The following is an 18,383-nucleotide window of genomic DNA, read 5'->3' on the forward strand; positions in this document are numbered from 1 at the left end:
GGTTAAATGGCTTCTCTAGATTCTCCTTAGGCATGAATGGTTGTACGTCCTGTTTGTCTCTGTGTTGCCCTGCGATGGACTGGCAACCTGTCCAGGGTGTACCCTGCCTCTCGCCCATTGACAGCTGGAGATAGGCACCAGCACCCCTTGCGACCCCAATTGGGACAAGCGTGTCAGGGGATGGATCGATGGATAACCCCATTGCTCCTCAATTATTGAATAAACATATAGGGATTACAACAGAAATTATTATTTTTTTTCATCCATAATTTAGGTTATCCAGTTATTCAGTTTGTTTGAAAAATAAAATAATTTTGCATGGCGAATAACAATCAGGGACTAGATATGACTATGACCTACAGTGAAGACAAACATTTTTTAACACTAGGACTCCCAGATTTCTGATATGACTAGAACTCCCACTGGCCGTCAATTTGACAGGTGACATTTTTCCCAATGGACCGCATGATTAGTGATGATGTCATCAACTGAAATTGTTATAGTGTGCCGTATAAACCCATTGTGATTATGTAAACTTTAAAATAGGGCTAGATATATATTTTTGAAAGGCTGTATTGTATGCTATTATTAAATGTGGTCTAAATTTATATTTAAAATATATATAAATGGCACATGTGTTTTACTACACAGGTTCAAAGTTTGAAATAAAAATTTTATTTAGGTGAAAATGAAGGAAATATAGAAACAGTAAATGTCAGGTAACATGACCAACATATGATTAATATAAATAAAGTTCTTTCCCTTTAAAATATCAGAACCGTCAAAATGACGGCCTTGGGAGTTCTAGACAGAGAATGAAGTGGAAAATTTTTATTTGATCTTTTCAAGCCCAAAAAAATCAGATTTGAGCCATTTCCATGTAGGGTGCTAAACAGTGGTGGCTTGTGGAGTTTCCTCCAAGGGGGGCTATACTGCAACTTCAAAATAGACACATACCAAAAACCAGTCAAACATATACTAAGGTATCCCACCAGCGTATCTACATGAACCAACAACGAAAAAGAGCTTGATAGAATTTTCTGAAAATTGCTCTAAATCAGTCCTACCTGTCTTTAATCATGCTGGGTAGGATCCTGACGTTTGAAAAAGGAGGCTGGGAAAGCAGAATAAAGGTTTAGCCTCGCTGCATGCAGTTAGCCAAGCCTTGTTGCTAAATGATTTTATAAACCTGTCAATCAGACCCACTTTATACAGACGACTGTGAAGTAGTTCTGTGGCAGGAGGTGGTGTGCAAATAAAGTTGCTTTCAGCCCTGGGGTTATTAGGAGAGCTGTTCTCCAGGATGTTCCTATCTTTTGCATTAAAGAGGAGCAATTGCACATGTACAACTTTTACCAAGAGTTTATGGGGAGAGATTTTTTGCACACCAGGGAGGAAATAGGTCACCAATCTGACAATGAATGAAATTGCTTTACTCGTTGTTAAAGATTATATTTTTATCTCACACATCTAAAAAAATATATTGATATATTTCATAATATGTTTTATAATAACATTTTGATTTGTTTTTTTTATGTCTTAATTATTGTCATTGGGTGAGTGGGGCAGCACCCTTGCGCCCCACTGTGTGTAAGCCAAGTACTCTATTGTAGTCTGTATGAGTAATGAATGAATCAGGATGATGACCCAGTGTCATCACCTCACCCTGTGTATGTAGTTGTGGTGTTGTTTGTACAAAACATGTATTGCAGGTACAGGGCCAGTTTAATTGACATGATAACACACAAAGCAGTTATGAATGCTTCAATTTTATCTGACTTTGGATCAGATAAAAACAAACCACAAATATGAATCAGTAATTATAAGCACTGTTGGGGTGTGATGGAGGGAAAATAGACAGCTCATAGCCATTTTCTACATTTTGCTTTCCAGCATCATAGCTCAAGAGACTGCTTGGACTGTATGCCCTTGGTCAGTTCATATCCTATTAATATATAAACTGGCCTTCCTGCTGTAAGGCAGTACTAAGTAAATAAAGATAGACATTCCAATGATATTGAAAAATACAAAGGAAGATAGAGCAAGTATTGGCATGTATTGGTTTTGTCTTGTTTCAAACCACTGCAATGTGAGAAGTAAATAAAAAAAGGCCATTACTTTTAAACAGAGCAACAAAGGCCCACTGTTATCCAACGCAAATATGTTATTTTAATTGTACCTGGAACAGGCTGTCAGGCCTGAGGGCTGGGAAAGGTTGGGCTTCACACCAAACTAGCTAATTACAGATCAAACAGAAAGAATCTCTGACTGCTTATTCAATGCATATTGCATTTACATACTTTAAACCTGCAGCAGGTGAACAAGGAAGACTACAGTACACCAGAGTATTTTACATGCACCAACAAAATAAAACAGTTATGACATAACAGCACCCTAACTGTTAGCTTACATTAGTTTGAAGTAAATATGGCAAGCATTTCTTAAATGAGTTTTATTTAAGGCACATTGAACAGTAAACACAGAGCTGCACTTTAATTTCTGCAATCTCCCTTTGTGTGTATATCATTGCCTCCTATTTGTAAGCTCCTATCCCCATAAAACATTTATCAATTTGTTGTCTTGTGTATATCTAAGATGTGGTGGTGGGAGTAACAGCTCCAGGAGGGAGACACAGACACCCTTCTTTATCTTTCTGATTCTAACACTTTCCAGCACAATCTGAAGAATCAAAGTTGTTCCAAGGCTAAAAGAGATACATAAAACTCTACTTCAAGTTCCCTCAGATGAAATAATATTTAACCGTATGTCAAGGGCTGTACTAGCTACACTAGGAAGTATGCTCATTTGAGCTGATTGTAAAACAGTTTTGCACACTTCCTGATATGTTACAAATATCAGTACCACTCATGGGGGTGAGAACCAATAATTTAGAGCTTCACTATATGCATTTTTCCAGAGATTCACCATCACAGACAAAAGTAGCCAATATCTATATTTCCATCTCCCGCTGCATGAAACTATTACTTGTGAACTTGTTACCAACACACCTAAACAAATTAGCTAACTAACCTGAACCAGTGACTGACTACCAACCCAGCATGGGCAATTCACCTCCTTGTGATTGAAAACAATGCCTTCAAACTCAGAGGAGTCTTACCATGAGGTGACACTTCTAAGTTTTCAGAATAAAAGTCTGGTTGGATTAAAAATGTATCATGTAAACAAGGATATTCTAATCAGCAGGAAATTGTTATCTGACTGAGAGGGGTGGTTTATGCCGATTAGCAATTTGATAGGCTTGCATCTAGACACCTGAAAATATCGAGTTATTCTGGATGAGGCAAGCTGAGCTGAGTTTGCATATGCACCTCGAGTCAGTGTGACATATTTCCACTTAAAGTGCTGGTCGCTATGGACTATCAGAATGGCGTATTTATATGACAGAACAGAAAGTTTAACATGACACATTTTAAGTTTTATTGAAACTATACAGTCCAATAATTTTTTGCTTTCTAATCTGAATCGTGAAATTCTGTACATGTACTGTAAACAAAGCTATTGCTGCTTTACATTCGACTGTGAGCTTTTCCAGTGTACACTCCATGAATCAGCCTTAGCATCTAAACAGCATTGCATCATTCATAAAGTTAGAGTGCCCCCACAGCCTCCTCTAAAAACTACCTTGTGTCATAAGTTGTGAGCAGTCTCCAAATCTAAAAATCAACAGGTGGACTGGGCGCCAAAGCCACATAAAAAACTCAGCAATTCTTGGAGGGAAAAGGGCAGGTCCTTTGTTTAATGAACAGAATAAAGCCACAATGCTCCTTCATCTATTTTCAGAGCTTTCGGCCTCTTGGGACAAATCGTGTTCCCCTACAACCATGGGCCATCTTAACAACCTTAGTATCCCTATCAATAGGTATGAATTGGCACTTTACAGAGTCCTAAAACTTTGCTGTTGCATTTAAGAAATAGTGCCTAGACTTGGTGTTTGCTCCTTTCCACCAACCAACTGTCAGCTTTTGTCCTGCTAAGTCACTGATTATATAAGCATTTATAAATATTTAGCTTGTTTATAGAATTTTATTTCAAAAACCAACATCAAAACTGTGTACTTTTTCATAGAAACAAAGTCTTCAAAGTGTTGCTGAAGATTCTCATTCATCCAGGTCATAGTCATTCCAAAAAAAGTAAAAACATACCACTGGACTTGGTTTCCAAGTTTGAAAACTTGGAAACCAAGTCCAGTGGTTTGTTTTTACTTTTTTTTGAAAAGTCTTCAGAGGAAACCTGCTGATATTGAGTAATTACTATTCCTTAGGCGCCAGCTTCATTTCTATAGTTTTATTTAGGAGATTACTATTCAGAAAAAACTTAGTAAGAAAATTTCACTGAGTGTACAGTTGCTGTTGTTGGTATTATCACAAATTATATGAAGATCTATTTTCTAAAAAAAAAAAAAAAAAGCAGCATAGATTCATTGGAAAGTATTTATCTTCAGTCTGCTTACTGATAAAGTGTTTTCACAAATGTTAGGAGAAAAAAATTAATTTTTAAATTAGTACGCTATGTACACTTCCTGTTGACTATAATGGTGGACTATAATAGATGATGATGAAAGATGTGCATGTCCTTGTAGGATGGTAAAAGACAGGGTGAATGATAATAAATGTGAGTTTATTTCTGCATCCTTCATGCTTGTCTGTCTGCAAGGACAACCTGACACCTGCCACCTGAATGAGGCATCTGGTATCTCAGTGAGCACACAGGTGTTATGTGTATTCTTTGTACCATGGTTTGGTGATATTTGTGTATATGTGCTTGCATTTGCATGCAATACACAGACATGCTGGACATTTAACTGCTAGATAGAGTTTGCTTTCTCCTAAACTGTTCAAATTGTCTTGCAAATCTTTCCCTATAAACAGTACAGGTCACTGTGTTCCCAGAGGCCCATATGCCAACATACGCATGTATATTTGTGTTTTTGTCTGTGCTAAGGATATAATTTTTTTTCTGGCCTAGAAGCTCAATAGCCCTGACAGATGCCTTTGGTGTGACCTCTACCCTGGAGTTGCCACACTGTATTGCTGGTTGCTATGGTAGCTTTGGGCAATGATATGTATCCTACCCAGGCCTCAGATTTGGCACTCTTTCGCTCCTACATGTTTCCCATTAGGAATGAAGTATCGTTCTTGTTTGTACTGTTTTATACATACAAAGTTTCAATATTTAAGAAAACATTTTTAGATAAAATGTTTCTTTGTGTGTCTATGTTTGTTTGCCAAAATAAAATAAAAGTGACATAAATTTTTAGGTAATGATAACAGTGATATAGATAGGCAGCAATGTAAATCCTGCCTCTTCTCCACTTTGCATCATCTACTGTACTTCCATACAGTGGGATACTACAACATTACGTAACATAACATAACATATTACGTGAGTTCCTGGAAACTTAAGTGTTCTTGTGAAACAGTAACACAGAGATCTTGTTTTCATTTTGCAAACAGCATTGGATTCAACATAATGAATAAACACCAAAATACAGAGTTGTTCTCTGAAACATATCTAAAAATGGATACCCCAAAATATCAATTGAAAATCGTTTTGAAAATTGGTTAATATTGACCACTCAAGGGACATGCCTCTGAAGTTCCTAACAGGTCACTAAAGAAAAAATTTTCTTTTCTTACAACCTTCCACAAATTTTGCTGACTTACTTTAACTACAGTAATGGAAACATTGCATCTCCTTAAAACACATTTTACTGCTACAGTAATACAGGAGGTTATTTTCCTCAAAATATTTGCATGAGAATAATACTTATTTAGAGATGTTAAACCTTTTCTTCATGACCCACTAATGTTTTACATTTCCCTAATTTTTTTTATTAGACTGGTTTTACATAAGCTATTGTTTTTTGTTTTTTGTTTTCTTCAATGAGAAATCAATCTGATAGCATCATTTCAATGTTAAGCTTCCTGAAAATTTAATTTACACCAATCCATTGTATTTAATGTAAAATATATGTAAATATACACATATATTTATGTAAATATATGTACATATATGCAATTATATATATATTTTCTTGAAACACAGCAATACTGTTTACAGCAATCTCTAAATACAGCTTTCAAGCAGCAACAGTGAAAAGGAATATGCCCCTTCTACCAATGACACCCAGCAGAACCCTACTCAGAAGAAGTGAATATCCGCCTCAACCAACATGAGATCTTTGAAGTCAGACTGAGCAGAAAAACTATACCAAAACTCTTTTAACAGATAAATTCTGAGCCAGCAATGCACAAAAAGCAAAAAAGTTTATCATCTGTGACAGTGGAACAAGTTTGTAGCAACAGTTCAGAGGATCACCTCCTGAAGTTAGGTGACACAGATACAGTAAGAACTTTGACTCTGGGACTTATGTAACCTCTTTTTAGAAAATAAATAAGAGATAACAAAAAATTTATCGCAACAATAACTTTGTGGCATAATGAATAATGAGCTTCAGTAGAAAACAGCAAAATGGAAAAACTTTTTTCCTCTAGCAGCTTAAGTGTTATATAAGCATTGCTCAGCATAAGCTAAGTCACCCTTACTATTGAATGAAAATTCAAGTTCAAATTAATATTTGGCATATTTCTTTTGTTTGTTTTTTCGGGAGGTATACTATGCACAATGATGAAGATAAGAGTTGGTGGAATTGGTGGAATTCTTGCAAGATTTAAGATTTAAAAAGACAGGTCCAGGCAAACCCATGTTGTTTTAGTAAATAGCAATATATTGCTTGCATAAGATTGATTTTGATTAATGTACGCTGAGGTAAGCCATTTTATTGACTGTATATGTAATTGTTTCCGCCCACATTTAAAGCAGATATACCCAATTTTAGAAAAAAAAAGGAACATATCAGAAATCGACTCATTAATGGAGGCTTATGCTATTATGGAAATAATCTCAATTTCAGCCCATAGATTTTGAAGACTTATTTGCATGTAAATGCTGATGTTGCATTATAAGCTCCTTAAATCTCTTTGCCTTTGGGCTTGATTATATTTATGTGGCTGTTTTTTTTTCAGTGGTAAACACTGTTACTGGTGATTAGAAATCAATGAAAACGCATCATGCAGCAGACTCAGTGGTCTTGTGAAAAACCAGAATCATGAGCTGCCTTAAAGTCAGCAACTGCTTAAACTGCCACTCCTCTACTGCTTGACAGGGAGAGGCCCTGCAAGGTCAAGGCCACTTTGTGAGCTAAGAGAGAAGGAGAAATAGACACTCATCCAATCAGCATATAATATGCTATTAGTCTATTGTCTGCTTTCTGTTCTCTTATAATTGCACACAACCTCCACAACAGAGATGCTTTAAATCAAATATAAAATGTTTATTTCAAATAATTTAGATACAGAGATGGATGTACTTTTTTGGAAGGCAAGTGTAACATTTTGATCCAAATTAAACAGAAATCAGGAAAAATGTCAGGAATAAAATGCCAGAAGCAGATGTGATTGAACCAAACTGGTTTGCAAATTTCCTAAATCACCAGCAACAAGTCCAATTATTAAATGCAAAAAGAAATGTAGGGAAATTTTTTAAAGACGATCCCAGTTGTTGAATCATATCAAATGTTTTATATAATTATATATCATCTAATATTTGTAAGCCATAGCTAAATCCTTATTTTACTTTTATTTGATTTTTAAAAAAGCAAATACACATTGCTAACTGCACAAAAAACAAATACACTGGCACAGATTACAGTAACCCTAATTCAGAGCTGAGACAGCTTTGTCCCATAATTAAAACTACGGGCAGCTAAATTAAGTGATTAGGAAGGTAGATATATTATGCCTGTTCATCTGGGAATCATCTTTAATTAAGATAAATTATACACTAAAAAAATCTATTGTGTTGAAGGATAACTCTTACAGTTGCTAAGATATACAGTAGTGTGTTTTACATTCCAAAGTTTATGCAAGGAGCAAATCCCACCAAAACAAATATTTAATAAAAACTCCTCATAAACATAGGACTGAATGTGAAATTTAAAAAAGCTTCTGAATTGAAGTTTTTCAAAGGATGGTCAAGACCTTTTTCGTGTTTTCTAGCACCCTGCTGTTCTGTCTGCCTTGCCTCTTGGACAGAACTGCTCTATTTTTATAGTCAGACTTGCTACAGGCAGCTGTGTTTTCTCCTTGCCCAGTGGGAAATTGTTTCTCTAAACCATCTGGGGAAGCATGAGTGACAAAAGGACACTATGAACCAATTTTCACACACTTCACCAACACAGAGGTCAACAAGATCCTGAAGATGTGTTATATAAGAGGAGGGCTTTACAAATTTTGCTCTAATTTTTAAATTCTGACTTGCTTTTCCATGATTTTTTTCTTATTCATCACTGTACAGCCTTTAAATGAAATTAAATGAAATCTGTCATTTTGTAATGGACGACCTCCTGGAAATGACATGTCGTTGTGCTTTTGCATGGCCTTGATGTCACCTAAGATGATAGATTCCATCTGTTCTGATGTGAACAATGACGAATGTTCATCCTTCTTCTACTTAAAAGGCAAAATGTTTTTTTTATCTCTCTATGACATACCCCTCTTCCTCCCACTCATTGCTTTCCTGACTTTTCTGAACTTTTTTGCTTTTTCCACATTTCGTATTTGGTGGATTTACATACGAGCCAGCTTATAAAGAATGGCTTTTCTGCTAACATTGTTTGATTATGACAACAGAATCACATTCCATTTTGCTCATGGATTTCCTAGTGTTCCAGGGTTCTTACCTCCAGCTTGTTTTCTCAGGTTTCTTCCCTGCTCAACAATAATGTTGTGTTATCAGATAAGGTGATATAAAGTAACACTTCAAAACAGGTGATGATAACAACATGTGTTAGATTAAAGTGACAAGAATGAATAATTAACTCAATATAGCTGAAGTCCCACAAATGGTAAAACTGAGAGTTAATTGGTTTTGAAAATCCACATTTGATCAAAGTGTTATCTTCTAAAAAAAAGTTTTATAAAGCTTGAAAACAGACTTTAAGTAGTACAATTTAAAATAGAATATGACTGTTATTTTTTATAATACAGTTGGGAAATCCATGTATTTTTAAATAGTAAGGGGAAAGTTCACAACTGAAGAAAAAACACCTACTTAAATGTGCATTTAAGTAGGACTAATTCACAAAGATACAAATTGTCTATCTAATATCTGTGCATAAAAAAACAGCATCAGTCCATTTAAAAGAAAAACTGTACAATTAACACGTTAAATAAGAGCATCTTAAGAGCCTATGAAGCTTGCTGGAAACAGAGATGGTTATAAAGTTGAGAAACTGATTGAAGGAAAGTGTTATCTGAACTTATTTGCACCTAGGTTAGATTCTCTTACCCTCCAGTTCTGCAATAGCTTTATCAATCAAGTGGAGGACTGTCCAGCAGTAATGTTTTTTTTCTGTTGCTAAATTTCTTATGTCTTCCACCACATGCACTGGGTCAGGGAGCATCTTAGGATTCTGTTAACCTTAAACTTATTCAACCACTTTCTCTCAGCTTTAGATAGGTAACCAAGCCAACAAACTGCACCATAGAAGATGACTGTTGCCACAGCAGGGTAGAAAATTTTTTTTGAAAAGCAATCCCTGTTGTCCAAAAAATCTCCTTTATTAGCAGGTTTAGTTTGTTTAGTCCCTTCTCAAAAACAGTATCAATTCTGTTAGCCTAGGCCAGTACATTGTTTCTGTGAACATCTAGATACTTAAAAGAGTCCTCTACCTCAGTTATGGTTTCTGAAGGTTCACTTGTGCTGGATGGTGTCTGTGGAGCTCTACTGCAGAGTTTTGGATGAAGGAATTTACCCTGCAACCGAAGGATTGTCAGTTCAAATGTCATCATATTACACTTTAAAAGAACTATAAAAAAATAAATGATCAGTATCACATAGTCAGATTCAATGATGTTTACTGTAGAATTGAAACCAACATGGACATACACTCCATAAAAATACCCAAACGTTATTCTTCCACCCATCGCTGACTTGCAGCATTCACTGATCCTCTGCAAACAGACATGAACACCAGACAGTTGGTTTCATATTTGGATTGAATTTACAGCAGTACCTCAAACTGAGTATGACTTAGCAACAGTGTTAAGGAAAACTCCATATGAACAGGAAAAAACTCCAGTAGCACCTGTCTCAGTTTGAACTCAGTGTGTACACTGCCAAAACACTGACTAAAGGTTTGATAAGACCAAGCATAAACGCCCGAAAAGAAACTCGGATGCACTAATTCGGTAGGACTCTATGTTAAAAAAGTAAAATTAAAAGACATTAGTATCTGTTTTAGTGTCCTCATCTATACGAGAGATACAGCTAAGTGAGTGGTGGCCTGGTCGTTAGAGCAAAGTGCTTACGGTCTGAGGAGACTGCCAGTATCTGGCCACTCTGGCTCCAAGCTGTGCTCCGTTTCCTAATGGATGGGTTAAATTAAGAGGTCAAATTTCATTTTAATGCTCATTTTTAATATACAATAAAGTTGCTTATCCAAATCCAGCTTTGCAGATAAATATAGAGCAGGTCTTCAAATGCATATGATTAAAAACAGCCTATGCAGCTGGTAAGGCCATTCAGCTCTACCAATGAAACCATTTAATGAAATTAAGTTTGTTAATAGTTATCCAGGGATCCCTCGCTGATTGCATTGAATCACTGACTTTAAGTGAAGCCTTGTCTTGACTAAGTATGAGGAAAAAGTTAAAAGGAGAAGCCAACCTTTCAACAGGTAGAAACTTTCAGCAGATTTTAGCTGCTTCATGTTAGACTTTTTATGAGTATACAAGAAGCACCATGCCATAACTCGGAGTGAAAAGGATAGAGAAGACACACACACAAAAAAAAAACAAAAAAAAAACATTGTTCCAGATTCTTGTTCACAATGTTAAGTCTGTTAAACAGCAATATTAGCATCTAATGTCTTGGTAATAATAGCAGTTTGAAATAATGTATTTTGGAGTACCTTGGTTGTATAAATATAGTTTTGAGGTTAAAGTTATCAATATAACGTATTATTATTGAATATCATTAAAATTGTAACCTTGACCCCAAAACAGACCTATTCCCTCTTTATAAGACATAAATATGAAGACTAAGTAATTTACCGTATATCTTTTATCTCCTTCCTGGTGCCAATGCATTATCACTGGGTGGGCGTGCACTATCATCTTTGCCCTTGCATCTTCTGCATCAAACGTTTGATTACATATTTTAGATACTACAAAAATGTATGTGTCCCTTCCACACACTGATACCAACCAATTATGATTTTTCTTCACAATGTACGGATTAAAGACATAGTTTAAGTTGCAAGGGGAGCTTATAAAATGTCCCGTCATCCATTTGGTAGTACCCTTCATTTGAGTTGTAATTTGTTGTATTTGAAACAATCTGTGTCATTAATCTGTCATTTATTTTGTTTAGTGAGATGCATTGACGTCTTATTAAACCTCTGTTTTGACATCTCTGTGATGAGATACACCCCATTACCATTACACAATAACAGCAATCTGACTTGGGATGAATAATGTCTTTGTCTATTGTCTACCAGGACAAAAAAAAATCACTGGCACAGGAAAAACTCCTCACTCCAGAGCCATGCCATGCCTTGCTCACAGAGGGATGCACTGAAAGCCTACAATAGGAGGGATGGGTTGTTAGGGATGGGTTGTTTCTTCTCAGCCCTACTAAAGAATCTAAATTAAAAGATACTCAAGAAAAATAAAAATATAATGTCTGACACTCAAAAAAGTGAAGACGTTTCATCTCTATACTTTAGAAATAAGTGAATTACATTTCCAGATTCTGTTTTAACAGGAAATCTCGGTATTACATGAACCTGGCATTGGATTACCTCATCATACTTTTCTGCTGTAGAGCAGTGTGATAGCCATGTGTTTGCTGACGAAAAAAACAAAATAGATAGGCTGAAGTATAGTGCAATAAAATAATAATTGCTGAATTTGCCTCCCATTGAGAAATAAATAAATTTTGGCTCTTAAAATTAACAGTGCATACTCACTGTCTTTCCATCTTAACCACATCTGCCATCCATTTCTTTCTTTGTTTTTGTTATGCATATCCTAATCTTCTTTTACACTTGAACATGGCTTCCATGAGCCATTCACACTGTGATATTAAAAAGATCCCTTTCATCTTTCCATCTGTGGGTGTGTGTGATCCTGCTGTGGGGACCTACTGTGCTGTGAGTGTCACGCTGCCTCCTGTACACTTGCAGTTCTTAGCAGAGTTGGGTTGGGTCGAACTGGAATTTATACTGAGCACTACTAAAAGGGATGGGTACTGAAGAAAGGATTCCATTCCCTCCTTGTTATAATCTAAGGGGGAGAGAGAAATAAAGACAGAAGACACTAACGTTTGATGAAAGTGTAGCAGAGCAGAGATTTCACTGGTGTCAGCAGGAAAATTTTATGTCTGAGTTTATATGGATAAATACAGTACGTAAAGGAAAGACATCAATGCACCTCCTCTTAAATGATGCATACGTAGTAGTTCTTCCTTGCCAGTTGTAAACATGTCATGCATTTTAAACATCATTAGGCTTCACAAATACAGTCCCTTAAACCCCTGTAAAGGTTCTCCATCCATTCAAAATAAGTACAGTTGTCGTGCAGCTTAGACAACACTTAGATTTAAGTAATTCAAATGGTGATGTGAAAAAAAGATTCTTCCTGATGTACTTATAGTATTTTCATGAGTCCCATACATCTTTACAGGATTTGAAGATATAGTTCTGGCTTTTAGAGGTGATCCTTCCGTAGTTATTGTCTTCAAGAGGGTAAACTCTGTTTACAGCTTTATTTAGCATAAATCTAAATCAGTTAAAGACTGAGGCTAACAGCTTAGAGTCTGGGTCTCACACCAAAAAATAATTTTCACCATTAAAAAAATAAATAAATAAATAACTCTTGTCTTTAAGACATAAATGAAGTTTATTTAAATACTATTTTGTAAACATTTGAACTGTTAAAGGTGTAGTGGAGGATGTTTTTTTTCTGGGTGGATCATCAAAATAAGTGGTTCTCCTATTTGTCAATCATTCTGGTGATATGTGTATGTAAGGCCGTCCTACGTGTTGTCCCCATTTCCACTTACCATTGGTGAGTCTGACATAGTGGAAAAATTGCAAATGTGTGAAAACTCTCCCTTATACCTTTACTGCATTTGCATAACACCTTTGTGTACTGATGAACAAGTTAGCCTAATATTTACATCTAATGGAGGTAGGCCCTTCCAGTGTCTTCCTGTGTGAAACACGTCAATAGCAGCTGAATATTAAGTCGAAATGTAAGCTTGTGTAAAAATCTTATCTCTATATTTTTTGATTGTTGTACTCAGAATGTAACTCTGTCCAGAAAATTATTCCATGTTCTCTTTTCATTCAATATTAAACAAATGAAGATCAGTTATTTCAAACTGCCTCCTGATTTTTACTTTGTGTAAAATTCTCATCTTCTGTGTAAAATAATCATTAAATGCAACTGGGGAAAAAAGATTAAAGGGTCAAACTACGTACAGTTATTATTAGTTAGGTATTGAGATCAGATTGCATAATTTTATTTAAAAAAAAAATAAAGATCTATAAAAACAAAAGTGAAATATCACATTGTCAAAGTCCTATTTGTTTTTGACTCTTTCTCTCTTTTCCTTTTTATTTTTGCATCCCATAAAGATGTTGTCAACGGGCAGACATCGAATGGAAGACAGCCTGAAGGAGGCAACACACAAGACAACCCATCCAAGCCTCCTGCAGTGAGGGTGGTCGGGGGTACACCGCCTATGAGCTTGCAACAACCTTGGTGCCTTGCTCTGATTTTTGCTGGACTTTGTTTGAAGTCGATGCTGTTCTGATGACAGCACGACCTTAAAAGAGAAAAAAAAGTCACTTTTCATCCTTGGAACTTACATGACACTCATATAGACATATCACCAATATGTTCCTTACTCCTGTCGTCATCCTGCATGGACAGATGTCAAGAAGGGCAACACAGAAATGAAGAGTGGAACAGTGTGTGGCCAACCGTTCGGGAGCCTGTATATGGGTAAGAGTGGGTAACTGCAGGGTCTTTTCTCACAGGGTCTTCACTGTGAATCCTGTGAAGATTAGACATGTGGATTCCACTTTACTGTTCGGGGCAAGATGTGAGCATGAAGGAGTGCTACAGCTCTTGCTTCACTTGCACAGACCTAACCTTTGGGATTTAGAATGGGGTAGCATAATTCTTAAGAATGTTTACAACTGTAAACACTTAACTCCAGTCGTAATTCAAATGACATATAGCACCTGTTGTCTTTTTCTACTGCTGATTTAACTTATCCTCTAAGCTTTGAAGCTCTTCACAGCACTGTACTAATGCCAGCCAGGTGGGAAAATTATGTGCTTTCATAGATTTAACTCCTTTCTTTTTTGGGATTAAGGAATGCATGAAAAACCAATAGATCCGTCCCAGGTGCCTGGCTCGTAACAGCAGATTTGAAATGCTCTAATGACTGTGTAGCTTGCAGGGATTAGAATGTAATGACTTCACTGGTACATCACAAGCTTCCTTGCACGACTGAACATATTGTGCAGACAAACTAGGTGTGAATACTCTAGAAAGCAACTGTATATAGGTAGAGAGATTTGAGTGAATGTGTGACATGAGCTGAATGGATTGTTAATTTGTTTTCTTTCATGAATGGGCTATGTTTGTCGGCTCTACACAACATGTCAAAATCATTCTAATGTTGAACAAAAAGGGGAAACATACATTAATTACCACAATCAGTCATTGCAAGAATTGGGAGCTAGTGCTTTTTCCCGTTTTGTGTATTTGCCTGATAAATTGAAAATTTGCACGTATGACATCTTTCAAAATAGTTATGGCCCTTTTTCACAGCCACAGTTCCAAATATTTTATTTATTTTTACATATCTCTCTTAAAAATTCCAAAAGCTACATTATATCTTCTTTTCTGACTTTCTACACAAATGTCTGTTATGGAATTACACAATCATGTGGCATTCCTAGGCTTTAAATGCTTGCCTTTTTTCTTTTGGGGGTTGGGGGATTCCAACAACTGAATGTGTTTTAATCATACTGTGTTGCTACAGTAGAAATCAATCAGATTTTGTTTAGATGTGGATACTTATGAGTCTCAATTTTTCCCATGCTGTGAAATTGACTGGCACTAACAAGAAAGGCATATGTTGCAAATCAAATATTTCCTTATACTGTATCAAAAGACATCATATTTTTTTATATTGTCACACATCAGCCAAAACTTTCCCTCTTTAAGGTCAGTTTCAATCATTTCCATCTGCCAATTGCCAAATCAGTGAGAGAAATCAATATTTTTATCAAGGGTTTTATCTTGAAAAGGTCTATTGGTATACATATACACATTCACAGATGTTACAGACATCGTCATTTACAGTTATTACTCATAGCCCACATGACCATCACCATTGTAAAGATATGTATAGATCCATCTACAGTGGCTAAGAGTAACTGCTGATTTTCAACACCCATGGTCCATTTTTGATCTTTTTAAGAGAACTTGTTTAGACCTTTTTTTAAACAGTCCCATGCTTGGATATTTCTTTAATTCTAGTTTGTTCCATCATTTAACACCATTTAATGAAATGCACTCTTTTCATATTTGTTGGAGCACATACAGTTTTGAATTATGTTATCCGTATAGCTATACCCTCCCTCTTTTTCATCAAAAGCATTCTTGTACGCTCTCTGGTAGCTGTTGACTTCTAGCTTTTTACATTAATTGTGAAATTCTTACAGAGAATTTGAGCAAGCAGGAATGAATGGATAAAGGTTTAGTGTGGTCATGATAGCCATCCTTTGAACTTTCCAGATGGCTCTTTTTTGCAGGAGGCATAAAGCTTTGAGTGATGCCCTCTAGGTCTTATCTCAGACTTCTACACAATAGCTCAGGTATGGTGAAAAAAAGGCAAACAGAGGACAGAGGGAATGTGAAATGGTTAATAATTCAGAAAATGTTTTACTTTAACAAGATTTGTGATGCTTCTAGCTTAGCCTGAACATATTTTATGTGAGGCTTCCAGCAAATCTTGTACCAAATTATTCCACCTAAGAATGAGATTTAATTTACTGTTCTTGTTCAACTTCTTCATCTATTATGACTTTTAGATCTATATACCCTCTATAATTACTCCAAAAAACAAACTTGGTTTTCTCCAAATTTAAAGACAGTTTGTTGCTGTGAAACCAGTTTTTTGAAAGAATTAATACCATATTTTCAAAAAAAAAAAGAACTGATCTTATTATTCTGGCATTTCAGAAATGATATTAATTTGACTGACCCCATCTGACCTAAAAACTAAATGTGATTTGAAGTCAGACACTGAAAAATATTTGTATCTTTTTTACAGTGTATGTAAATACATGATTTCCACACTTGCTGAGTTGGGCTGATAATTAGAACTACACCTTACCTGAAAACACAAATATAAAGTGTGATTAAAACACCTATGGATTTGCATCAGATGCCTTCAAGTCAAATTGGAATAAAGGGAGAAAAAAAATACTGTTGTAACTATGCAAGCTTTTGAAATGTAATAGTGTAACATGTTGTGCTCTTTAATTGCAGCTGGTCTATCAGTTTTGTTTCAAAGCAGCATTAAACTCACCCATCTGTTTCTTGCAGATTTATGCCCTCGCATGTGTATAAATGTACAGATTTTTCATCCTTGTCATTTGTTTTGTGTTTAATTGTATCTTTTTGTATCGTAATGATACACTGTGGTTGAGCTCTATTAAAAGTGCTCTTCTCTTTCTGCCTGTCTCTTGACTTTAGTGATGTTATAATTAAAACATTCCTTTTTTATTTTATTTTATTTTATTAATGACAACTCAAGTTCACCTGTACACATATGCTAATTGTTAATACAGACTATATTTTTAATCATATGGCACCGTCTAGCATCTTCAGTTAATTTCTACTTAATTTTCTACCTAAATATGTCACGTACTATATGAAAGTACTTTTGGCACTTACAGAGTCTTTGATTTGTTTATTTTAATTTGGCTAAGCTGATCTTTGCAAGTATTGCTTTACATCCTAAGGTTGTTGAATTTAACAGAAAATAAAGAAGGCTTTATATGCCGCTTTACAAAGGGACTAATTATAGTATAGGAATTATACAGTATAATGATTATAGTGCAGTCACTATCAAGTTGTATTTAGCAGCGTGTTCTTTCTAAACATGAAGACAAAGATTGAACTTTCTGATGCTAGTGTTGAGGAAGATTTAAGGTTAGGGTCTAGCCATTGTCTTTCACCATTTGCATCAACGAATAATTTAGCTAAACATACCAGTCTGTGTTTGCAGGAGGAGTGTGACAGTGCAGAAGACATGAAAAGCTCAGGCACAGTCAAAGCTGGTCAGGATGACAGCAGCATAAATCAAACTAGCTGTGAATGACCTCTTGGTTTCTCCTGTAGAGGAGATTTGTCTTTTAGCAGAATTAGATTTTCTAATCTTAATATGATTCCTGGTGGATCTTGATTAGATTCGGGTCATTTTGCCACTTTACCATGTTGTACTTTTGCATAAAAAATGTAGGGGGGGCTTTTCTTACCTGCTTTGAACACTGATAAGCTGAGCAATTTTTTTACGTATTATATTAAAAAGTTTTCTTTAAGAGAGCATGTCAAAAATAATATTTATTAGCAGCAGGTCACTATGTCATTTTGGTTTAATCCAAGGCCATAATCTTAATTTTCTTTGAGAGTGAACAAGGGATCATGGAAACTATCAATAGAAATACAATGCTGTGAAATAATTTGATTTGTATGCTGCTAATTATTATGATAAATAAATGGTTGATATGATAAATTAAGAGACATATATAATAAGATGTGAACTGGAGATACTGTAGCCTGTGCTGTAAAGATTTGAGTTTGAAGGAAGAACATTTAAATTTGATGTAGTGTTTAAATGTAATAATTCTTTGGTACAAGGACAGCCCCAGCTTTACAAACACATTTTAATTCTTACTTGAAACATTCCTTTTCAGCAATATATTTTACCTTTTTCAGCTTAGGAAAAAATAAATAAACATTACAAAATGTATCAAGTTAAAAACAATATAAAAACAAAAACATCATAATTTGTTTTTCAAATACCCTGCTTCATAACAGTTGGCTGGCATACTGTCTTACTTTGATTGTTTAGCAAAACTACTTGAGCAAAAATTGAACAATACGTCCTTACATTTGTACAAGCTGTATGCATTCACTGGTATCCTGTTAGTCTGTTTTGTACATCTTAAACTAAGTAGCTGTGTTTTTAAAGGGAGTAGAGTCTCCAGT

The 18,383-nt window shown here is 35.4% G+C and overlaps 1 protein-coding gene across 2 annotated transcripts in view; it reads left to right on the plus strand.

The window, feature by feature from the left end:
• The window catches only part of LOC107083785 (glypican-5-like), a 113,342-nt gene extending 96,531 nt beyond the window's left edge, over positions 1-16,811 (plus strand). For both annotated transcript variants that reach the window (XM_015373255.1, XM_015373253.1), the window contains one exon: positions 13,724-16,811. In XM_015373255.1, the coding sequence (XP_015228741.1) occupies positions 13,724-13,902 (179 nt within the window). In that variant the 3' untranslated portion in view covers positions 13,903-16,811. The remainder of the gene's footprint in view (positions 1-13,723) is intronic.
• The last annotated feature ends 1,572 nt before the right edge of the window (positions 16,812-18,383 follow it).

This window comes from Cyprinodon variegatus, unplaced genomic scaffold (assembly GCF_000732505.1).
Source record: "Cyprinodon variegatus isolate N-32 unplaced genomic scaffold, C_variegatus-1.0 Scaffold83, whole genome shotgun sequence".
In the NCBI taxonomy this organism is placed as follows: domain Eukaryota; kingdom Metazoa; phylum Chordata; class Actinopteri; order Cyprinodontiformes; family Cyprinodontidae; genus Cyprinodon; species Cyprinodon variegatus.